Source organism: Stegodyphus dumicola, chromosome 9 (assembly GCF_044657685.1).
Source record: "Stegodyphus dumicola isolate Sdum_Otavi_A_Nest chromosome 9, ASM4465768v1".
NCBI lineage: Eukaryota > Metazoa > Arthropoda > Arachnida > Araneae > Eresidae > Stegodyphus > Stegodyphus dumicola.
This window is the reverse complement of record NC_140776.1, coordinates 135,372,034-135,395,251: the sequence shown is the minus strand read 5'-3', so window position 1 is coordinate 135,395,251 and position 23,218 is coordinate 135,372,034. Positions and strand designations below refer to the sequence as shown.

Sequence of the window (23,218 nt, the reverse complement as noted above, 5' to 3'; positions counted from 1 at the left end):
GAACGCCTTCTCAGATGGGCAGGCGTTAGAGGTACACACCGTACAGGGCGTCGTGCAAACAGCCCACCACCGTGCAGTCTTCTGGCCACGGTAAAACGCGATATCGGTTGTCCAGTCGCCTGTGTTGTGTGTCTAGCGATTTCTCCCGCTGTCTGCCGCCTGTTTCTTCTGTCCTGTAAGGCAATATACCGGTCATCTGCGGGTGTGGTTCCTCGTGGACGAACACTACTAAACCCCCGGATAGCTGTTCCTGTAGTTTGAAGTTGTCTCCAAAGTCGTGAAACGATGCTGTGAGCAATTCCGAATTCTGCAGCCACACTTGTCACACTGCGGCCTTCCTCCAACTTCCCAATGATTCGACCTCGGGTAAAAGCATCCAGATGTCGTCTAACAGATTGATTATTCGCCATTTCTCGCTGATGCAGCAACTCGGTGTGATTTTAACTGCTATACGGCGTACAATCTCTTTGCCAGAAATACTGATCTTACACCGACAACATGCTTTATACTACTCAGACACTTCCCCATTACGTCTACCTGCATATCTGCGCACGTGCTACCGTACATCACCTTACTTAATCTCCTGATTGGTCTTTCTGTCCGCTCTGCTTCGTCGTTCAGTTGATATGCTAATTTTTCGACTTCGTCCTTAATTTTTGCACACTAGTGTATGCATCACAGGAATATTGGCTTCAAATTTCTGCCAGATCACAGATTGTTGCAATTGTGCCGGACTAAAAAGTACTTGAAAGAACACTGGTGTCCCCATTGCTGTGTTACGCTTAATCCTGCTTTAGACATAGAGAGAGAATTAAGATTGCTCCTTATCAATTCACATAACTTGAGTCTTAACTTAATCAAAACTCAATCTTCTAAATCTTTAAGTTATAAGGATTTTTCCCCTCCTTGCCTGTGCTTTCATGGTATAACAAGAAACAGGTTGGTAATCGAATGCTCTGGAGTTCGAAACCCGGCAGAGGACTGAACACTTTTCCAGTCCTGCACTGAAAAAAAGTGTTTAATGGTCTCTACACTTTTACTTATAATAGTTTCACAAATGTGCATTTATTGTTAAAATGCAAATTCACGTAAATGATTCCTTTCATTTCTGGTATTTTCGTTATATACTTTCCGACCTTCCATTGCTATGCGATTTTAAGTCATTTGGGTGCATTTCGTGCCTCGTTAAAGTTCGTAAACCTGGTACTGAGGCACTTTGTATATAAGATAAGTAAAATATTTGTACTTTTGAGTGGTAAGATAAGTAAAATATTTGCACAATTAGCATTGAAATTTAGTGAATAGTCTTTTCAAAATGAATGTTTTTTTCATGGTTCAAGATTATCTTTCTAAAATTTTCTGTGTTCGAAACAATTGTGCCTATATTCTTTGCATAATTTTTTAGAACAACTTATAAGATTATCTGCGTTCTAAAAAAGAATCAGTTTAAATGCGAAAAAAAATTAAACAAAATTAACAAACATACAAAAAGAAACATTGGGTTGTTGACTCTTAATTTTTATTTTATCTTTTGATTAGTAAAATAATATTTGCTTCACTATTATACTGAATTTCTCTTTACCAGTGCTGGGAATCGTCCGTACTAATTCTTCATATACATGGAAGAAATATTAAAAATAGTGGTGTATAATGGTGTATAATGGTGTATAATGGTGCACATTTTTAGAAAAAGGATAGCTTAGCACTGAAATTATTCATCGTCATTGATAAATAACCCAGGGCAGCTTTACGTAATTTCAAGAAACTGCTTTTAAAGGTATTGCAGAAGTCAAGCAACATTTAGGATAATTCAAAGTTCAACGGGTTCTTTTTCTTCGCTTTGGTTTACGTTTAATTTGCAATACAGTTATACTGAATTTTTAAAGGAACATTGCGCAAAGTTACTTAAACATCAAAATAACATAAATATAGTAGACATTAAAATCTTAATAGGAAAAAGATCTGAAATTAGCAGAAAAATAAGGAAATTTTTGAAAACCTACGAAAATACTCTGAAATTATTGAAAATAAATTGAAGCTGTGATAAATGTTGCTGCCTAGTTCGCAAGTTTTGGTCTCCTCAAATAGTGTACCGAAACATTCTTTAAAATATAGATTGGTTCATTGCATTCATTCAAAAGCTCTTTTATAGTACTGTGTCATACTGTCTAGATTACAACGCATTATTTCAGCTTGTAATACTACTACTTTTAAAGCATTTACTGATCGGTTTGATGTTACTTTGTCTCGAAAACTGTTCGTATAAATTACAGTGCAGAAATTGTTGTGTTTAAATTCTTATTTGAGATTTTATTCTAAAATGATTCAAAATTTTCTATTTCATTTTTAACAGTGGGTATGTTAATTTTTGAACCTTCGAATTTCATGTCATCTTAATCTTTATACTAACATAAAAACTGGGAAACACTGAAAAAATTAATATTATTGACGTGTAATAAATGTGTTCTACCGGGTGATCAAAAAGTCAGTATAAATTTGAAAACTTAATAAATCACGGAATAATGTAGATAGAGAGGTAAAAATTGACACACATACTTAGAATGACATGGGGTTTTATTAGAAAAGCAATAATCTGATCAGAAAAGCAATAATCTGATCAGAAAAGTAATAATTAGCATAACAAATTAAGACAAAGCAAAGATGATGTTCTTTACAGGAAATGCTCAATATGTTCACCATCATTCCTCAACAATAGTTGTAGTCGAGGAATAATGTTGTGAACAGCACTGTAAAGCATGTCCGGAGTTATGGTGAGGCATTGGCGTCGGATGTTGTCTTTCAGCATCCCTGGAGATGTCGGTCGATCACGATACACTTGCGACTTCAGGTAACCCCAAAGTCAATAATCGCTCGGACTGAGGTCTGGGGACCTGGGAGGCCAAGCATGACGAAAGTGGCGACTGAGCACACGATCATCACCAAACGACGCGCGCAAGAGATCTTTCACGCGTCTAGCAATATGGGGTGAAGCGCCATCCTGCATAAAAATCGTACGTTCCAGCAGATGTTTATCAGCCAGGCTGGGGACGATGCGATTCTGTAACATATCGGCGTACCTCTCACCAGTCACGGTAGCAGTTACAAAACCAGAATCACGCATTTCCTCGAAGAAAAAAGGCCCGATAACAGTACTTTTTTTGAACTTTTTTTGGGGGGTTTCTAATAAAACCCCATGTCATTCTAAGTATGTGTGTCAATTTGTACCTCTCTATCTACATTATTCCGTGATTTATTAAGTTTTCAAATTTATACTGACTTTTTGATCACCCGGTATATAAAAAAAGGAGCACGATTGCTACCAATTAGCGCGTAGATCGCTACTATCACGAAGTGAAAATAGTGAGCAATATATTCTTAATTTTCTGGAGAGAACTTAGAGCTCAATATTTACTAGTTATCTTGTAGTCCTTTAGAATTTTTTGATGTCAGAAAACTGAAGAAATATGCAATGCCCTCGACGGGATTCGAATTCAGGCCCCCTTGATTACGCGTCGGACGTGCTTTCAGTGATACCATGAAGGCACTCGGAAAGGAGGAAAAAGTACCTTGTAACCTATTTTAAAAATAATTTTAAGTAATTATTTCCTTTTAAAATAATTTCTTTTCTTCTATATTTGCTTCAGTTTGAAAACCATTCTAAAAAAAAATTTTAAATGTTTAAATTGCTGCTCAACATTTTTATCTTCAGAAAGAATTTCATCTAGAATTATCTTCAGAAAATGAGCCTAACATCCCATATATTTCATTTACATTGCTTCAATAAAAATAAATGTATTTTAAAACGAATTAATAAATTTATGTCTGATTAAATATGGTTTTAAGTATTGTTTTAATTAAAATTATTAATTTCTCTTCTGCATTTCCTCATTATCTTATTTTTATTTGTAGAATCGAAGCTTCGAAAGCATTAAAAAATTCGAGAATTGTTATATTTCAGATTCGGGAAAATTTAGGATTCGTCTCAGTTCTAATTTTAAATGACTGAATTACTGCTATAACAGTTCACTTTTTCAATTTTGTGGAGGGAAAAACCTTTCAGATTTGGCACTTTAGTATTTCTCAGATAAAAGTAACTTTTCTTGAAATCCGAATTTTATTAGAATTTTCTCTAAAAACGGAAATCCCAAAATGTAAAAGCACAAACGAGAACAATTCTCAAACATAAAATAATAAATCGAAACACATTAATCTGAAGCAGCTGATTAGAAAAATTATTATCATTTTTTAAATTTTAAATTAAATTTTTTCATACTTTAATTAGAAATAAAATATGATGCTACTGGAATGCGAGGACTCATTTTCCTGATCCAAAATATCTAATTTTATAATAAGCCAAGAATATTTCCCTATTAAATTCTTATTTCTTCCCCCTTTAGTAAAGACATACGGATTTTATTGCAAAATATTACAATCATAAAATCCGAAAATAACAGCTGCGATCATGAAAATAAATGAATGTAATAATATTTAATATGCAGCAGGCTTAAACGCTAAGCCTAATGCAATTTAATTAATTTAGACAATTTTGAGTAAATAAGTTCTAATAATAAAATAAAGTCTATTAAATAGCTAACCCTTTCTGCTAATGAAGACTTCGATTTCGGTTTGGTTTATTTAATTCTGGCAAAGAATGCGAGATCTATTTGTCTAAGGGGAGGTATGCTTTCACCCAGGACTTTCCAAGGGAAACTGGCTGGTATAATGAAATCAACTGTGAAACTGTAATTATAACCTTCAACTCAATATTAGAGTGGAGAAGAGATATCAATGTGCATCTTTGGGCTCCATTTTATGGGCTCTGTGTTTTATTCCGAAGCCTAGCCGGCTCACCCGTTGCCCAGAGAAATGGCTGCCTCTGAAAATGAAAAACTAGAGATAACTGAATTATGCTCCAATTCGCAGTTCGCCCAGAGTTTTAGCCAGAAACAGAGTTTGTGCAGATGTTTCTTCGGATACAAAGCACCCTGAGTACGGGTCTCAATTTCCCTCAGATCCGAAGCCTTAGTAGAGATTCCTCTTCCCGAATAGCGATCGATGGTATAATGGGTTAGTTGCTTTCACAGATTAGTCACTTCTTCCATTTACTGCCTTTATCAAATTTTTCCTTTAGACACCGAACAGTATAAATGGACCAGCAGATATGTATTAACAGAGCAACTTAATTTATTATGCCAATATCTTGCGATTTGTATTGAAAAGATGTAAGGTTTTTCTCCCGCCTTCCTAGCGTGTCTTCGTGGTGTAGTGGGTCAGCACATTGAGCCGGTATTTCAGAGGTCCGTGGTTCAATTCCCGGTGGAGGCGTTGCTAATTTTTCATCTCTTCTGCTTCCAAAAATCATACAAAGATATGTATATTATTGCTGCTAAAATCAAACAAAATGTATAAATTCTAAATAACTCTGTTTACAGTAACAATTGATAGGCTTGAGGTAAGTTCGAAGTTGAAGTTCTCGTAACTTTCTGAAGCGTTGAAACGACGCAATATGAAACTGATTAACCCCCGCTTAGTTCCAGTCTCTCCTGAGTAGATTATCAATTTCTCGCTGCAAAAATTATTTACGTCATCGCCAGAAAATACTAAATGTAACAGACTGTTGCCAAAATGCTATTGTTGCATAAGTAGAACATAAATTAAAATAGATGGAACAAAACTTGAGAGCTATTTCTCTACATAATTCTACTTAGTCAGCAGTTTATATAGGAGGTTTTTGGAGCTGAGTTATCACAAACGAAATGAAAGAATGGCAAATGAAAGGGCTTCCTCAAAACACGCACACAGACAAATCTTAGTGCTATAGGCTTATGACTGGGACTTCCATTTCATTTCATTTTAAAGCTACCAGAGAACTCATAAGATGGAAGCAAAGTTTAGAGTCTTTGTGATAATACGACACATAACCTATGTTTAACAATTTTCTAGTAAATTAAACTATCACTGGTTGGCACGTATTTCGCTGAAGATTACGTGTATAACAAAATTAGACAAATATCTATAATAAAACATCGTTGCATTTTATTCACAAATGTAAAGCTTTGCGTAGTGATTAAATTCCCTTTAACTACATATAACATATACTAGTAGTCAAACTAAAGTATTTTGAAGAAAGATACACTTTTAGAAACTGTCTCAGACATGTCTATCAAAAATAAGGGCTCTTTGAGAGACCACTTATTTAGCTTCGTGCTTAAACAACCTATCGTACAGTCGGCCCAATTCAGATAAGCTCTTAAACGCACCACTTAATAAAACAAATTCTGAAAGCTTTTGATATCGGGCGCATTAGTGATAAGGGTGTCGAAGAAAGGAAGCTCCACTTCCGTATTTTAACGAATCGGATCCTTTCTTATTTTCATATTGAAAGCTTCCAATATTTACGCAGAGTGATGCAAGTTTGAGTTGGAGGGAGCACCTGAAAACACTTTTTTCAAAGCTCTTCAGTCTGCCGCCTGCTATTATTGAATAAGGAAAAATTTGTATGCACGTATATTTGTACATATTTTCCTCACATTGTGGAAAAATCACATTACCTAATGCCACCAAATTCCCAGCACATTTGCTCACATCTACCCAAACATGTGTATCTTGAAGTCCAAATTTTGAATTTCGAATTTTTTTATTTATTTATTTTATGGTTTGTGTAAACGTAATGAAACTGTGATTAATAAACTAGGGAATTAAAAAAACAACATATTCCCACTCGGTAAAGCGTAATATATTCGTCTAGCCACCCATCCGGGAAAGCGGTTAAGGACTCTGACTGCCGTACCGAAAGGCCGGGGATTGTATCCCGGAGAATGCATGGGTGTTTGTAAAGGTTTAGTGTCTATGCGGCATGGGGGCACTCAAAATATGCGGCTAGCTGAAAGTCCTCTCGAGAGATCGATGGTAAGGGAACAGAGGGGGGAGACCCTCGGATCTGTCTCCTGCTTGGGTGCTCTCCTTGAAAATTGGGGACGGAACTGAGAAAAGTCGTACTGTAACCTGTTTGGTCCCCAAGGCACTTGTAAAAGACAAGGGCCATCTTGCCTCCATGCCAAGACGAATTTTGTAGGCTTGATCTGATATCAGACAACAGCAACAACATATTTGTCTTGCAAAGTCACACAACAAAAACATATTTGTCTTGCAATGTCACACAAAAAACATATTTGTCTTGCAAAGTTACATTGTTTTGCAAAGTCACACAACAGCACATTTGTCTTGAAAAGTCACAACAACAACATAGTATTTTCCAAATTTAATAATCAAACTCAGCGATTTAATAGATGTGTTGCCACTGCACTAAATAAAATATTTTTATCTGCCAAAGGCAAAAAGCTATATATTTTTTTTTAAAAAAAGCTATATAATATGTTTTTTTGTGTGACATTTCAAGACAAATATGTTTTTGTTGTGTGACTTTGCAAGACAAATATGTTGTTGTGCCTTGGGGACCAAACAGGTTACAGTACGACTTTTCTCAGTTCCGCCCTAATTTTAAAGGAGAGCACCCCAGCAGGAGACAAATTCGAGGGTCTCCCACCTCTGTTCCTTTATCATCGATCTCTCCAGAGGACTTTAAATTTAATATCTCTATTATTGATTAAAAATTAAGAAATTTAAAAAGAAAAAATACAGTTCTCCATCTGTGTTATGATGAATTACTAACTGGGCCCGTGGAATTATACTAGTTCTACTCATTATAATTATTACAGATTTTCCGTTTTTTAGTGACTAGTTTAGGTGGCTGGTCGCGCAAGGGGCTAGCATTTAAAACAATTAAATAAATTGTTCAAATATATATTCTTTTTCTCAATTGAAATGTGACAACGCAAAGCATTTTTTAAGATAATTAAAAATAACTGAACGACATTACATCCTCAATCATAATCAGCACTGATATCATTAGACCGCGTAGGTGAGAAATATAAGTATCATGATCATTATTTCGATGAAAGATGGTATGGATTAGGTATGATTGCATAGCACCCGGAATTGTACTGCACAACACTAATATAAATTCTTAATCAAATTATAAAAAAACTTATTTGATTTAAATTTCTGAAGCTTTAAGCTTAACAACCAAATAATTCATATGCGAAGCTTTTTTTAAATATCCGTTATTATACGGTTTTTATTTTACTGTGCTCCTGCCTTTTTATGAATACATGATATGGGAAAGGTTTCAAAAGTGTGCAATGTAATTAGCAGTTGTAGACAGTAAAAAATGCAAATTCAATACACAATTTTTATCTGATATGCAATATTTTCAGGTAGTTTTGACATACTTTGGAGCTACGAAAAAGTATGTAGAAGTGGAGAAGATTCACTGGCCTCAAGGGAAAATACCTGAAGATAAACCGAAATGTGGCTTTGATGGAAATGACCCTTCTTGTGTCAAGAAAGGTACTTACTTTATACTTTTTCCCTAAGAATAAAGATACAGTTAACCAATATACTTAAATAAATGCTAAAAAATATTAATAGTTTTAGGTAAATCTATTCAGTTTGTAGGGTTGATATTTATTTTAACTAACATTTATTTTAAGCTATCTTTCCTGTCAAGCCTTTACTTTCCCCTGGAATTGCCAATGTCAGAGTATGTAAATTTTAGTAGAAGTAAGTTAAGTTTAAATAGAAGGGAAGCGAGATTGTAAGTGTGCTTCTTGAATCACGAGCGGGAAGGTTGCTTATTAGAAAGTTTAAGAACCGCGCGTTTCGGCCTGTGTGCCTATTTAGACAGTTCGTTGAATCTTTTAAATTCTTAATCAGAAAGTTTGCTGAATCTCAGCTGTATCTTAGAAAGCGGTTAAGATAGTTACGATTATAGAGCCTCGTAGATAGTGACTTCGTTAGTTATTTATCCTGTCATTTATTTTTAGTTGTACTTTTCTATTTTTGTTTAACCGCCGGGTCGGCGTAATTTGTGTGCGTCAAGTGAACGCAAATGTGATTTCTAAAGTGAAATAAAAAGGGAGTTAAGAGTCTTCTTAAGAGTCTGTGTAATTTCCAGTTCATAGCAGTCACTACTACTATTGCTGACAAGTTGAGGCCTCCCAACATCACAAGTTTTTGTATAGGTTTGCACAACTCAAGCTGTCAAAATAGTAAATAACGTTTATCCAGATATTTCTATTATGTTGTTGGATAAATCCTCTTAAGGATTAAGCATAAATATAGAGACAGCAAGGTACTTTTTTTGCTGCTCTATAATCTCTCATGAATAAGCTAAAATATGAAAACTGCTTAGTTTCCTTCATACAATATGATCCGAGAAAGGTTTAGTTCTGTAAAATAATGACTTTATATCCCTGAATTATTTCTGGATACCAAAATTATGCTTTTAAAGAATGGGCTGCCTGTATGAGAGCTTCGTGGCTTTCTCCATGCGTAATGTGTGTACGAGCCATTTTTCCTTAGAAAGCTCCTCCACGACGACATCCCTTTCCCAAGGCAGATATCCCTCGAGGGTTTGTTATAAACAAGTTATACAACCTTCTCTTTATCGTGGGCAGGTATTGTTTACATATACACTTGATACCAAATTTAAGTAAAACCATATAGACCTATAAATTCCAAGATATTATTATATTTTATTTTATATCTAAGGTATATAAAAAATATAAAACTTGAGAAGGTACTTGAGCTTAGAATTTACCGATACGAAGTAACGTGCGGCTGATATGCATATTATGCAAATCATATCTCTGGTGGATTAATAAGATTAGGTAAGCAATTTCGCAATTGAAGAGAAAAAAGAGAATGATGTGGACAGATATTTCGCTGCGACAGAGAAGATATAATATTCTGAAAGTTTTCTAAAACGGAAATGGAAGTTTAATATTCATCCTTAATTTTTAAGACATGAGCAACATCTGCATAATAAAATATATTTACTTATGTGTAAGTAGCTGTAAATAGCATTTAACTGTTCTACTGCATAAAAGATCGAATCAAGAACCATATACACACACACTACGACAATGCGCATTGTTACAGAGTAGAAAAGTTGCCTATTTAATGAATCAAATGAATTTTTCATCCCTATGGAGTAAAACGTCTTTTTAAATGCTAATTACTAGAACTTTCCTGACTTCAAATACGGAAGTTGAATTACACTTATCATAAGTACAGCTCTTCAAATTAAAAAAATCGCAGCAATTACCCCAAATTAGGGCGCCACAGACGTCGATGCGCAAAATTAGTCAGCCACTCAAGATATACAATAAATCAACACACCAATAACCTAATTACCTCTATTTTTCATTCTATTTTTATTTAATTATTATTTCTTGCTTTTAGAAGAAGACATTGATTAAAAGTAAAACTGGTAGAAAAGAAACATGTCGAGAGTTTTGTTGTTAGATAAGTAGTAAGAAAACTTGCATCGGAAGTTTTAATAACTCAAAAAATCATTATGTAATTTTTGAATTGCTAAAATCCATCTTATTATAAATAATATATAAGAATATTGTTTGCAATATCATTCGTAAATTATTGGCATTGTAAATAAATATGCAAAATTATACTTGGAAACATTTTACATAATATTTTACGCATCTCTATTCTGTTTTGAATTTAGTAGTAAATTATTCAGTAGTAAATTATTGTATTGATTGTTAGATATCGTGTTGATTTTTAGATATCGAACTTTAAAATAAAATCTTAGTCTATTTAGACCTCCTTGCCTTGAGGAGTCTTAGGAAAGTTCCTGTGTGAGTGCTATGACTCTCGTATGGTATATGAGTTATATTATATCAGTTTATGTCCCCATCAAAATTTATTTAAATTTGTTCATCATTTCTGGAGCTATCGATCAAATGTGAAAATTTTCTCTGATTTGATCACCGGTGTACCTACTCATAATGCTGTTGTAGTTTGTGGAATTTTGAGAGAAAATATAAGAGCTACGATTCCTAATTCACCTAATATGCGAACGTTAGACTTCTTTTTATTTCTACAATTAAGACTGGCCATTTGTGATCACTATTTATGTAATGTAATTTTCAGTTTTTGATACAATAAAACAAGATATTGAAAGGTTTCCCAAATTCACTGATGAGATTTGTGAGGAGTTATCTATTTATGTTTTACTATTAGTTAATTTTTAATGCTTTCCTGTCACTCTCTTTTCACCACACGTTTCATGCCAAAATGTAAATAAGACAGCAAGCGTTTACTCAGATTGAGGAAGAAAGAAGAGCTATTTAAGAGAAGGTTTCGCAAGTTAGTTTTTGAGCGTGTTCTGCCTACTTCAGTTTAAGCTGTACCGTGATTTATTAGCGATTTGATTCTGTGGCGTTGAGTGCTATTGGGTTTCTCTAGCTAGTTTTCTACAAGCCAGAGCCTTTCCTGCGCGTTACTTTATCCAATGAGCCGTTACGCTAACCTATTACATTTGATATTATTTCAACATTACGTATTTAAATTAAGCCAGAAGTGTTGGCTTGCGTAATGTTGCTTTTTTGTGTTCAATAAAAGGGTGTTCCGTCTTCTGACTTTTGTTTCGTTTCACAAGACTTGAAGGTAATTCTTCAATAGTTTCTTTTTTAAAGCCTGTAGTTTATGCTTCCTAAAAATACCAGACATTACAGAGTAATATATATTTTACTACATCGTATTTACCGATATTATATCAGCAATTTTAATGTAACATTATATATTTCAAATCATTATCTGTAAGCTTCAGTAGCGCAAAATAAAATTTGATTTCTGTAGATTTTGATTTTTAACGAAAATTCGTTTTGCACATTTTGTAATTTTGCAGGACTTTGGATTTTAATCACTTATGTACAATAATGACATACTTTATTATTATGTTTTTATTTCAGGTTTAAGGATTCTAGAGATGTCTTTGGTCATTACATTATTTCTCTTGGTTATAATAATCATTCTTGGAATACTTACTTACAGGTAAGCAGAAACGTTTTTTTTAATTTAACATTTTTGTTAGAGATAGAGCGTGTGTGTTTATATCAATTTCGGCAAACAATGTTAACTGTAAGTTAAACCTGAATTTTCCGTATTAGTAAATTCAGTTTGATTAATGAACGTAAGAACATCAGTGCGTTATTCGTTCCGGACGACTTAATGTAGGCGTGTAATATTCAATTACACTGAAGTTGCAGTTTTAAAGAATTGCAAGAGTAAGAGAATAGAAATGAATCTTTGGATTACTGCCAGTGTTGAGTTGACTTAGCCAACAATTAAACGAATAAAGGATGCAAAAAAGTTTTATTTTTCCTACCTTGTTTTAGAAAATTAGGATTTTATTTAAATGTGAAAAAACAGATTCTGATTTATAATTTAAGGCAGGGTTTCTTAAACTTTTTTCAGTCGCGACCCCTTTTTATCACTGAGATATTTTCGCGACCCCCAGAATCCCATAATATTTACGAAAATTTTGTGAAACCCCATAAGCATTGCGCAAATCCAACACACGCGTATGTGAAACTGTCAATTTTTTTCACTTGTTATATTTTTCCAGTTTTAGACCATTAACTTTAATTTCTAATTTTACGGCATGGAACAATGTGAAAATTGTAAATAAGTAACAGACGAAATGACAGCGTCACATGCAAAGCAAGTAAATGAACGTTTCTATTATAAAAAGAATACGTCGAAACGTTTTCCTTTTTTCTTTGTCTGTATTGCCTTATCTTTATATATTTTCAGATATATTGTGTAAAAATATTTGGCAATTGTAAAATCATTATAATAAGTTAAAGAAATATCAAAACTGCTAAATTTTTGGCGACCCCCCGACAGTTTAAAAAACGCTGATTTAAGGAATACAAACAAATTTCATAAAATTTGTTGAGAGAAATCAGAACAGCCAGATTAATATTTTAATTTAATGCCAGACAAGATTACAATAAAGCCAGGAAAAAACTAACAATAATATTAAAAACAAGAACTATTTTGAATAAATTTAAACACATTTTTCGTACTATTATCATAAAAAATATGCATCTTTCTAGTGCATCTCTGTTATACTCATTGGAAAAATTATAACATGAGACATAAGTCTTTATCAAATGTAAAGTGTTTTGGCATTTCCTGAAGGTGTCGGAAGGTACTTATGGTGTTTATTCCATAGCAGGAATCCTACTTAGAGTACCATCCAATAGATTATACAGATTATATTCTCTTTTTCCATTTTAAATCAGAAGACAGTGCAAAATATCTTCTCAGTTAAGGCGTTAGTAATTCAAATTTTTAATCAGATGAATGGCTGGTTAACTCATTAAATCAAAGCATGTTGAGGCTATCTGCTCCAAAGGAAAGGCTTACTTTTGAAAAGAAATACTCATACTTACGGTATACATGGTGGAAATTCCATGTCGTTTAGCCTATAACTTATTTCTCCCACTTCCCTAGCGAGCCTTCGTGGTGTAGCGGTAGCACGCTGGGCCGGTATTCCAGAGGTCCGTGGTTCGATTCCCGGCGAAGGCGGTTGCATATTTTTCATCTTTTCTGCTTCCGAAAATATATCTAATGACTCTACAAGTAGAGCCCGAACTAAAAGGGCTGTGGATGATGATTTTTCATCTTCTCTACTTCAACTTAACCTAATGACTCTACAAGCCCATTAGCTGAAATTAAACACATTATTGTAAAGCTGGTAATTTGATTGATGTTTAGATGTTTAAGGGGTAGGTTGATGGTTAGATGTTTAAGCCTGTGTGTAGAAGGAATACCGCTGTGGAGGGTATTAAAGTGGCTCATATTTAAGGCACACATGGGAGACATCATGAATCCTTCAGAGCCCCTTTGAAATGCTAATTAGCATTGAACATTAATTAAATTGAACTAATTAACATTGAACATTAATGTTCAATGTTCATATCCGCTTGGTCACTGTGCAAGTGAGATAGTATATTTGCTGAAAGGTATATTGTATTATCTGTTTGGGTGTATATAAATCATATCTAGCTATTTTAAAGTCACAAATAAAAGTGATTCTAAATTTTAAGCAAAACACCACTGAAAAATTAAAAATTTGCTAATGCTTCATATTGAAAGTAAAAATATAACCGAATAAAACGCTTTAGTGAAGATTATAAAAATGTATGCGTCTTTTAAATATTAAACTCTAATATTAAACAGGTGAAAATTAAAGCAGATGTGGACACAGATTTAAGGATGAAGCAGCCAAATATATCCTTTGATGCATACCAAATGGGAGCAATACCTATGGAAAGTGGCTTTAAATAAGGCCAATCTGACAATCTCGAAAGAAATAAAACTTTTAAAGGTTAAATGCACTTTATATTATCAGAATCTGAAATTAAAAACTGCATTTATAAAAATGAGAATTGAAATTAATAATGTGTGTTGAATAACGGTGGACAAAAAAAGAAGTAGAACCCATGCATGATAATTTCCTGAGAGGAAATAATATGTGTTATCAGAGAAGAAATGCCGCGATAAAACAAAGCTACAATCTATTTTAATGACTTATCAACAAAGATTTCCGACCAGGATATTTATTTTTTATTGCATCTATATTTGAACAGTAGTTACAAATATCACACTCAGTAATAAATACAATAACATAAAACTCAATTTAGAAAGATAATGTTTTTAAATTTAGTCTTAGTATTTCATAAATATACAGTTTCAGTGGATAATGTTTTTCAAATTCTGTTTTAAAAGGAAATAACAAGAAACTCCAAAATGGCTACTTTCTAAATATTTTGATTAATTTTTGTTTGAAAATAATAAACACATATTCTGAGGAATAACAGCAGAAAGATTTTAATGTAAAATTTCTGCTTAATAAATCATCAGAACTTACATTAACTTTTAAGACATTAATGAATTTTGAAGAGATACATATTTTTATTTTCTACTTTACTAACAAATATACATTTGGTTTGGAGAGGTGCTATTGTATATTTATTAGTAAGGTAGTTATTCAGTCCAGAGTAACTTTATTTTACTTAAAATATCAGTTGTAATAAATAACAGTTTTGAGAGAACTTTCATGCATTTGTTAATAGAAACTTCGATTTGAAAATTATCTAATGTTAAAGAATAGCACAAAAGGCGTCTGGTACATCTAAAATTAAAATCTTAAAACTCTAATATGATTTCAACGGTAGATTTATTTGTATCTGAGGAAGTAATACAGTTTGTTTGCTTCGTGTCCAATATTTATTTATGCATAAAATATCAAGTTTGTAGATAGATCTACAGAGCTTAGAAGTTAGAAACTTTGCTTTTAATAATGTACTATACTCAAAATTTTGAAAAGAGAATTCAAATTAATGAGGCAGTGAATTATTCTATGATGTGATGCTTTATTTTAAGATTAAATGCTTGCAGCATTAAGTAAAAAAGTGCGAACATAGATAAACTAAAATAAAATTTACGTAAAAATTTTTAAGTGCATACCGCAACTAAAGTATTATTCTACATTAACAATATTATTCTAAAAATATACTTTTGATTGTTGTTCAGATATATGACTCAAAAAGCCGTTTCGAGGCTGATAGTTTTTCTGGGGTAAAGCCCCTTTGAGCTAAAAAAGGAAAAGAAAGGTTTCAGATTTTAACGGCTACTCAAAAGGGTATGTTAAGGAATTTATGGTCTCGTTGAACTCGCAGTCTACTAGTCTGCTGTTAAGTAGTAGTATATACTTTATTTGTACCCGAATTAGAGATTTGCAACTTTCAACTAATATCACATTTTTGCGAACTTAACTTAATAGTAACGTGTAACTTAATAATAAAAGGCAGTAATTAATATCTGTGAAAAAAAAAAACTGCTTCATCTATGTTAAAAGCAACCTATTACATTTGAAAACATTCAATACAAATTTAAAATGTCCAAAATTTAATTTACTATTTTTTCTCTCAAAGAATGATTAATGGCAATTTTTCCATAACCTGTCTTTCAAGAGAAAAGAAAGAAAATTATGAAATTCTTACATGAGAAAGTAATCAACAATCCTCAAAAGTTCTTACAGAGTTCGTAACACAGTTTCGAGAAAGTAATTAATGTTCGCAAAATGTAATAATTAAAAAATGAATAAAGCTAAAATCTTTCATAGTTTATCAAATGAAAAATCAAGCGACCAAGAATTAATTTAGTAATGTCTTGCTTCGATGTATCATTAATAGCATTAAGACTCATTTATCGTTCTTTAGAGTTGTGCGGTTTTTAGACATAAATAAAATTCTACTGATTTAGAATAGAATTTAAACCCTTACCATTGACAGCCTGATATACTGCTAAAATCATCATTTGTTTAGAAATAATAATAATTTAATACATGATGAAAGTATATTATTACTCTCAAACGTTTATTTCTAGAAAAATACAACTGGAATCTAAGTTAGCAAATATGTCTTGGAGAGTAAGATGGGAAGAGATCACTTTCACGAAAGACATGCGCAGTAGCTGCATGATGAATCGTTTGTCCATTAGCAGTGCTGTAAGTACATTTAAATTCCTGATTTGTGTATCTTTCTATAATGTACTATAAGATAATAGTTTTCTTTTAATTCTTAGAAATTACATTGTATAAATATTTACATAGATGTCTGCTAAAATGGAACATGGTTGGGTTTGCTGGACACCAACATTTCCAGATGTAAGTAAGTGGTTTACATATATTTTATTGATATAATTCTATTTGAAGGATTCGTAATTACAGATGATTGTCGAACTTACTTTCGCAATTAATTATCTTTCCTTCAGTGTAAAATGATTTAAATGCGAGACATAATTATTACACAAATTTTAGTATTTATTAAAAATAATCAAATTCTAAATAATAAATTTATTTGCTTAGTTAAAAGGTAATTGAATTGAACTGAGGAAATAGCCAAATGAAGTGTATTTAGGTTTAACACTAGCCAAAATGTATGTTACAAAAGTAACTACATCAAAAAATGAATAATATCTTACTGAAAAGGAACTTACTAAAGAGCTATTTCGAAGTATCATTAATTCAATTATCAGAAAAATAGCCAAATTCCACAGGAAAAAAGAGATATCAAAACGCGTGAATTGAAAGGAAGGCATAAATTCTGTATAATACATTAAAATAATTATGCACTTCTTCTCGTACTTTCTTTCTCTTTAAAACGTTGTTCCTCTTGATGGCAAAGACAGAGTATTTTGTTATCAGGTTATTAGCTTAGGAGCTGTTCAGTTTTGTTTTGTACAAGTTTACTTCATCCTGTATATACAGTATGTCCGTATGCACAGTATTGAAATAAATTACCTAAAATAAGTCTGGGGAAAGAGAGAAAACTCAATTAAGCCCATCTGATGTCCTGGAATTCCCGATAGCTCGTTATAAAAGGAACAACTACCTCAGGCTATAGAGAATCAAGAATTAGTGACTTATTTGAAGTAATATTTTCAATCATCTTGTCTTAACGAGAAGGAAAATCTCAGATATAGCCCCGATTTTGCTTTTCCTGCTGATAAATTTGGCTAAATGTTAGACCAGCAGTATACAAATGTTTAATGATTAACGCTATCATTTCTGCTAAATGGTCAGCCATATCTATAGCATAGATTTCGCAGTGTGCCCAAACTTGTTTCAAGGACATCTGGAAGAGCAGGCTCTTATAACTCTTTGGAATCCAGAACTCGAATACAGTTCATAGACTTGTTATTTGCAAGAGACTGATGGGCACATTTTAAGTACCACAGAATTACCATCATTTCGAAGGCGGAGTCGCTGGAAGGAAATATAAATATTCCCCTTTTTCGTCGATGGATTAATTTTTTTCCCAAAGGAATGCACAAAAATAAGAGTTATCAAGTGAACATCATCTGCCCTTTCTTCATCACTTGAGAAAGATCCGTCTGCTTCAGAGGAACATAAATATCTCCATAATTATGATCTTCAGCGATAGATATTTCAACAAAATATAGTTAGTAGTTGCTTTGTGTTCATTTTGTTTATTTATATATTTATGTGTAACAGTAAATGCACATTCGTTTTTATGAAATTGAGAATGTTATGTCGAAGATGAGAGTTGTCGTATGAAGAAAATTCAGTTCTTCAGTAACCCAGAATGTTTCCTAAATGAAACCATTTCATCTTATCTCAATTTTCTATAGCTTAGATAAAATTATAGTATCACCAATAAAAAAAGTATATTCAAATACACAATCCGCAATAAAATGATAACTTTAAACTAGGGATTAAATTTCAATAACGAATTAATTCTTTGGCAATAAAAATGGGACTGGAATTTAGTGAATTAAATTAATTCGGCAATAAAGAGGTATTAGAGAAGGAATTAAAGTTGTACAGCCGAAACACATCAGAGATGCCTTAACTTCTCAAAGTGAATAACTAGAGTAAAAAACAAGCAGTTTATGTTCCTAAATAAAATGTTTACTTCGAAGTATCCATTTGTACGTCCCAAGTACAGTCCAAAAGTTGGCATATAAAATTAATTCAGGCATATAATAAGATATTATTTGAATCATAAAAAAACTCAAATGAGAATGGATTAGATTGGGGTAACTTCATATGGCGAATGAGGAAGAAATTACTCCAAAAAAGTTTGGATCTAAAGGTAATAAAATGACACAAATACTTCTCATAAAATTAAACTTACAGGTCTTTTGAAATATTCCCGATTAGGTATTTGGCATAGGAAGAGAGCACTGGAAAATCGGAGAATACTTTAAGACGGGGTGTGTCTATTATGCAATCAAATAGTCCCTTGATATTGCCAAATATACCTTACCCGAAAGCAAGATGAATAAATTGAAATGTTTCGGAAGCAAGTGGAATAAACTGAAATGTGCAAATTTAATAAATTTCATTTTGTTATGGAAGCTTATATTTAAATATAAACCGGAACTGCCCACTCTGAGGAGAAACTGTAGAAAGGAATAGGATGCTGATTATGAGATGCTCGGTGTTGTGTAGAGGTTAGTTTACTTGAATATGACAATGCCCACACGGGCTGTCCGTCGATGAGAAGGGATGACTTTATGGAAAACTATACAAACGAAAGTATAGTAACCGAATATAGAAAAGAAATAGAGAAAAAATAGAGAAACAAAGATGAAAGAATATGGACTTTAAATTCTTCTCTTCAAATCATTGATTAGATAATTATGAAACAAAGCTGCATTTAGTTTGGTTTATGTGATTGTGAAAAGGGAAGGAATGCCATCGTAGAAGACTTTCTAACAGAAACTGGCTCGTATTCATGTTACACATGGAGATATCCCCGAAAACCCACCATTCAGCCAGCTCGTTTCCCTAGATTCTAACCCGAGCTGAACTATGAGTATTCAGAGGTCTTAATCACTCGGACACTAGTGCAGGCGTCACACGGACACTCAGGCGATGAGAAACTGAGCGCCAGAAACCTGATGAGATATTAGGTTTTTTCCTAGTTTGTTTGATCTTTTTTTTTTTAAATTTTTATTTGTAAAATTTTTGTCTTTTCCTATTGTCATTTGAAATGAAATAAAATTTTAAATACTAAAAATTTCACGAAAGGTTTTCTTTCGTCTATCATTCACGACAGATATCTTTATTAACAGCATTTGAATAACATACTTCAGAGGTACCTGATGTCAGATATTGTTATGAATGGCATATAAACAATAATATTTGATACAAGTATCATTATTACAAGTAATGATCAACTGATCATAATACGGAGATTTAATAACTAAAAAAACAGAAATCCTCCATTAAAATTATTAATGTCATCTTAATACCATAACTGTTCGCTTGTAATATTAACTAACTGAAGTTTTAAAACAAATGTATGTATTAATTTATGGCCCACGTCTAAAACAAAAATTAATTTCAAACATACATTCATTCTTAATTCGATTATCAAAGAAATTTATGATTTATATTTTTCTTAAGCTAATATCTCAGGTTTCAAAAGTGACAGAGGTTCAGATATTCCCCAGTTTGATTTAAAATCTTAACAATTTTAACTTTTTCAATTAATTTCATTGATTTATGTAACTTTATTTGTTGATATATTACTTTAAAATCAGTTGTTCATTCCATATTATTGAAAAAAATGCGCTTATTACAACATCAACAAAAGATAATATTTCATATTTTATTTTCTTGAACTCAATTACAAAACTCCTGTCTCGGTTACAAGTCTAATATGAAACATAAAATCCACATAAAATCTTGAAATCTTTCTATTTTAAAACAAATTACTCAAACATTTGGTATTTCTTCTGTATAACCAGCTGTAATCTGTATAACCAACAATTCTTTCGTAATCTGTTTCTTAATACATGTTAAAGGACTACTTTGATAATAAATTAAAATTAAAATTCTAGTAAATATTAAAAGATAATACGCTTTTAATATCCAATATTATCATATAGCTAAAGGTCGTTGGCAAATTAGCAGATTATTAAGGCAGTATCCAACAACTGTAAAGGTTACTGCAGAAGTACTTCCGTTTCCGCTACCAGATGACTTGCTTTTCTTATTCGCAGCCGAGTGTTTCTCAGATGCAAAGATACAGTTGTCAGTTCTTTCGGCTTAAGTTGAAATAAAGATGCCTCAGATTACAGAAGCAGTTTCTAATTTCAGTTTTACTCATGTAATTAACTGAATATCTTAATAATGTCATGCTGAAGAATTTTAATCAATAAATGATGCTTGACTATTTTGATATTTACAACAGTACTTAAAAGAGGCACCCGTCTGAATAAAATCAAAGCAAGTTACTGAAAAGCAGAATTTACTGGACTATTAAATTTCTCAAGAAGAAATTGTAACTAACCGATGCAAATTCCTAAGAAAGTTGAATTTCAGTTGTGTGAATGTGATATGTGAAAAAATGTGATATTTTCCCAAGGATTGTACCAACTGTAAACGCTCAGGAATATGTAAATTTATTGAAAAAATAATTTTATAAAATACCTTTGATAATAAACATTTTATAATTAAAAATCCTTTTACACACCGAAAGAATGTACAATGTATAAGTTTGTGAGTTTTTTCTTTATATATGGGAGATAAATAAATTGCAGCTAATCGATCTTAAACACTAGTATAAACAATTCAGCTTCTTACCATTTATTCCTTTGAAAAGCTTGATGGACATTCTTTGAAAGTCTCTGAATTAAATCGTTAATTGCAAAGCATGTAGTATTGATTTTGTCCATACATCTAAGCCATACTAAAGATCTATCTTTCAAAGGATATTGTTGTAAACTGCCATTTACTCATTCATTGCATGAAAAGAGATGGACAAGAACTTGAGGGTGGAAGCATTATTTCTTTTGCAGCCCTAAACAGTTTTGTTTCAGAATATTTATATAAATTAGCTTTCAATGCAGTCGTTAGCAGGAATTCTTTTAAGTTTTAATTTATCTGCAGCCAGTTCCAAATACGAATTAGAACATTAAGTATAAGACAATAAGTTTAACTGATCAAACATATTCAACAACTTTCATTTTAAACCATTTTCTATTTAACATCTTTGCGTTATATTTAAAAACAACAAGTTTTAAAAATATTGTTTGAAATGATTTAAAAGCCTAATAGTTACATGCATTGTCTTGTGAAAGCACAAAATCCTCGCTGTACACTAGAAAAAAATGGCGGTTCTTATTTGACAATTTTTCTGTTAAGTTCACATTATTAATTACTTCGAGTTTAAAGATAAGGCTGATAAATAAAGAAAAAGGCGGAGGTAATTCTATACGCATGATTTTTTTAGGGTTAATATGTCTAGCCTTCAGTTTCCAAATTTTGATTTATTACATAAAGATCTAGTTTCAATCATTATATTTTGCAGAAATTTAATTATGATTTTTTTGCATTCTTTTTCAGATGTCTAATTAAGCGTTGAGGAAATATGAAGTGCTTATGTAAATCCTTATTTAAGTAATGATTTTTTTTCCTTTCAGGACTCTCAGGAGTTTATTTGCGTCATTATTAGAACTTAATGATTCTTAAACGCACCTTTTTGTTATTTTCCCCTTGTGATGATTTTGATAACATGATATTTTCAGTTTTTCACATTTTATTTTAGTGAGAAATCACGCTTATTTATCAGGCTTTTTGCTTTAAAAACCAAAGTTGTACATTTGGGAAGAGACACAGGTTTCTTAACATATAAAAAGAAAAATATAGTTATATCTCTGTAATATATAAATAAACATCTTTCTTAATTAATATTTATTTGAATAATAAACTTATAGAATATGTGTATGAAAAAAACGTCTGTAAGAAAATTTTGGAAAAATTTAGCTGTGTTAAAAATTATAAATATTTATTCATTTTATTTCAAAAAATAACTGTTCATATATTATCTTTTTGAGAATGCCTTTTTATGTTTCAGAACCCTTACTCGGAGCTGTTGTCACCAGAAACGGAAAATGTTTACCGATTTGTCCTCACGGGAACTTACAAGGTTAGTATATCCATTTACTGCAATTCGAAACAGGAGAATTTCGTATGCATTGATATAAAATACACAAATGTAATGCTTCAAGTGATACAGTACAAGTAAATGTTTATTTTGGTAACTCACAAATTCGAATTTCAGGTGAAAGGACTGGAATTAAAAACTGTTACTATTATAACTTGTATTTATTTTAATTAACAACCTAAAAAATCAATGCATGTATTTAAAACCCTCTGACCGGCAAGGCTTATATATATATATATATATATATATATATTTGTCCTAAAATGTTTTTTTTTATGATGTTTGTACAAACGTATTAATACGAGATCTGTACATAGATTTAAATGCAGTTATGTGTGAAATTTTTGTATTTCTTAAATGCAGTGTTTAATGTGTGAAATTTTTGTATGTTCAGTGTAACATGAAAATCTAGAGAGGCGAAGCTTGCCGGAAAAGTAATAATACAGAGACAAGTCTATTTAACATTGAGTAAATTGGTATCTCACTAAATTGGCGAGATATCACCAAGCTGGCAACGGTGTTGGAGATTAATTTTTGTCACCATATTTGGGGAGAAGTCGCCAAAAGTCGTCAAACTTGGCAACCATTTAGCGATATTTTGATCCTGTCCCTGGAGAACTACAAATGCATATTGTAATTGAATAACTGTAATTGAGACTCCATGTAGCTGAAACCGTAATTCGGTCCAGCTCCGCTTTGCATTTGGTCGCATATTTAACATTCTTAGTAGTTTGAAATGTAAATACTGATTGTGACTACTGATTGATACTGTGAAGAGTAGTACGACTATTTTTATGGAA

At 32.1% G+C, this 23,218-nt stretch overlaps 1 protein-coding gene across 1 annotated transcript in view; it reads left to right on the top strand.

The window, feature by feature from the left end:
• LOC118183279 (atrial natriuretic peptide receptor 1-like) overlaps positions 1-23,218 on the top strand; it is a 168,293-nt gene that overhangs the window by 71,909 nt on the left and 73,166 nt on the right. The window contains exons 6-10 of the mRNA XM_035352757.2: positions 8,277-8,409; positions 11,835-11,916; positions 16,324-16,444; positions 16,550-16,603; positions 22,329-22,400. Coding sequence (XP_035208648.1) covers positions 8,277-8,409; positions 11,835-11,916; positions 16,324-16,444; positions 16,550-16,603; positions 22,329-22,400 — 462 coding nt within the window. The remainder of the gene's footprint in view (positions 1-8,276; positions 8,410-11,834; positions 11,917-16,323; positions 16,445-16,549; positions 16,604-22,328; positions 22,401-23,218) is intronic.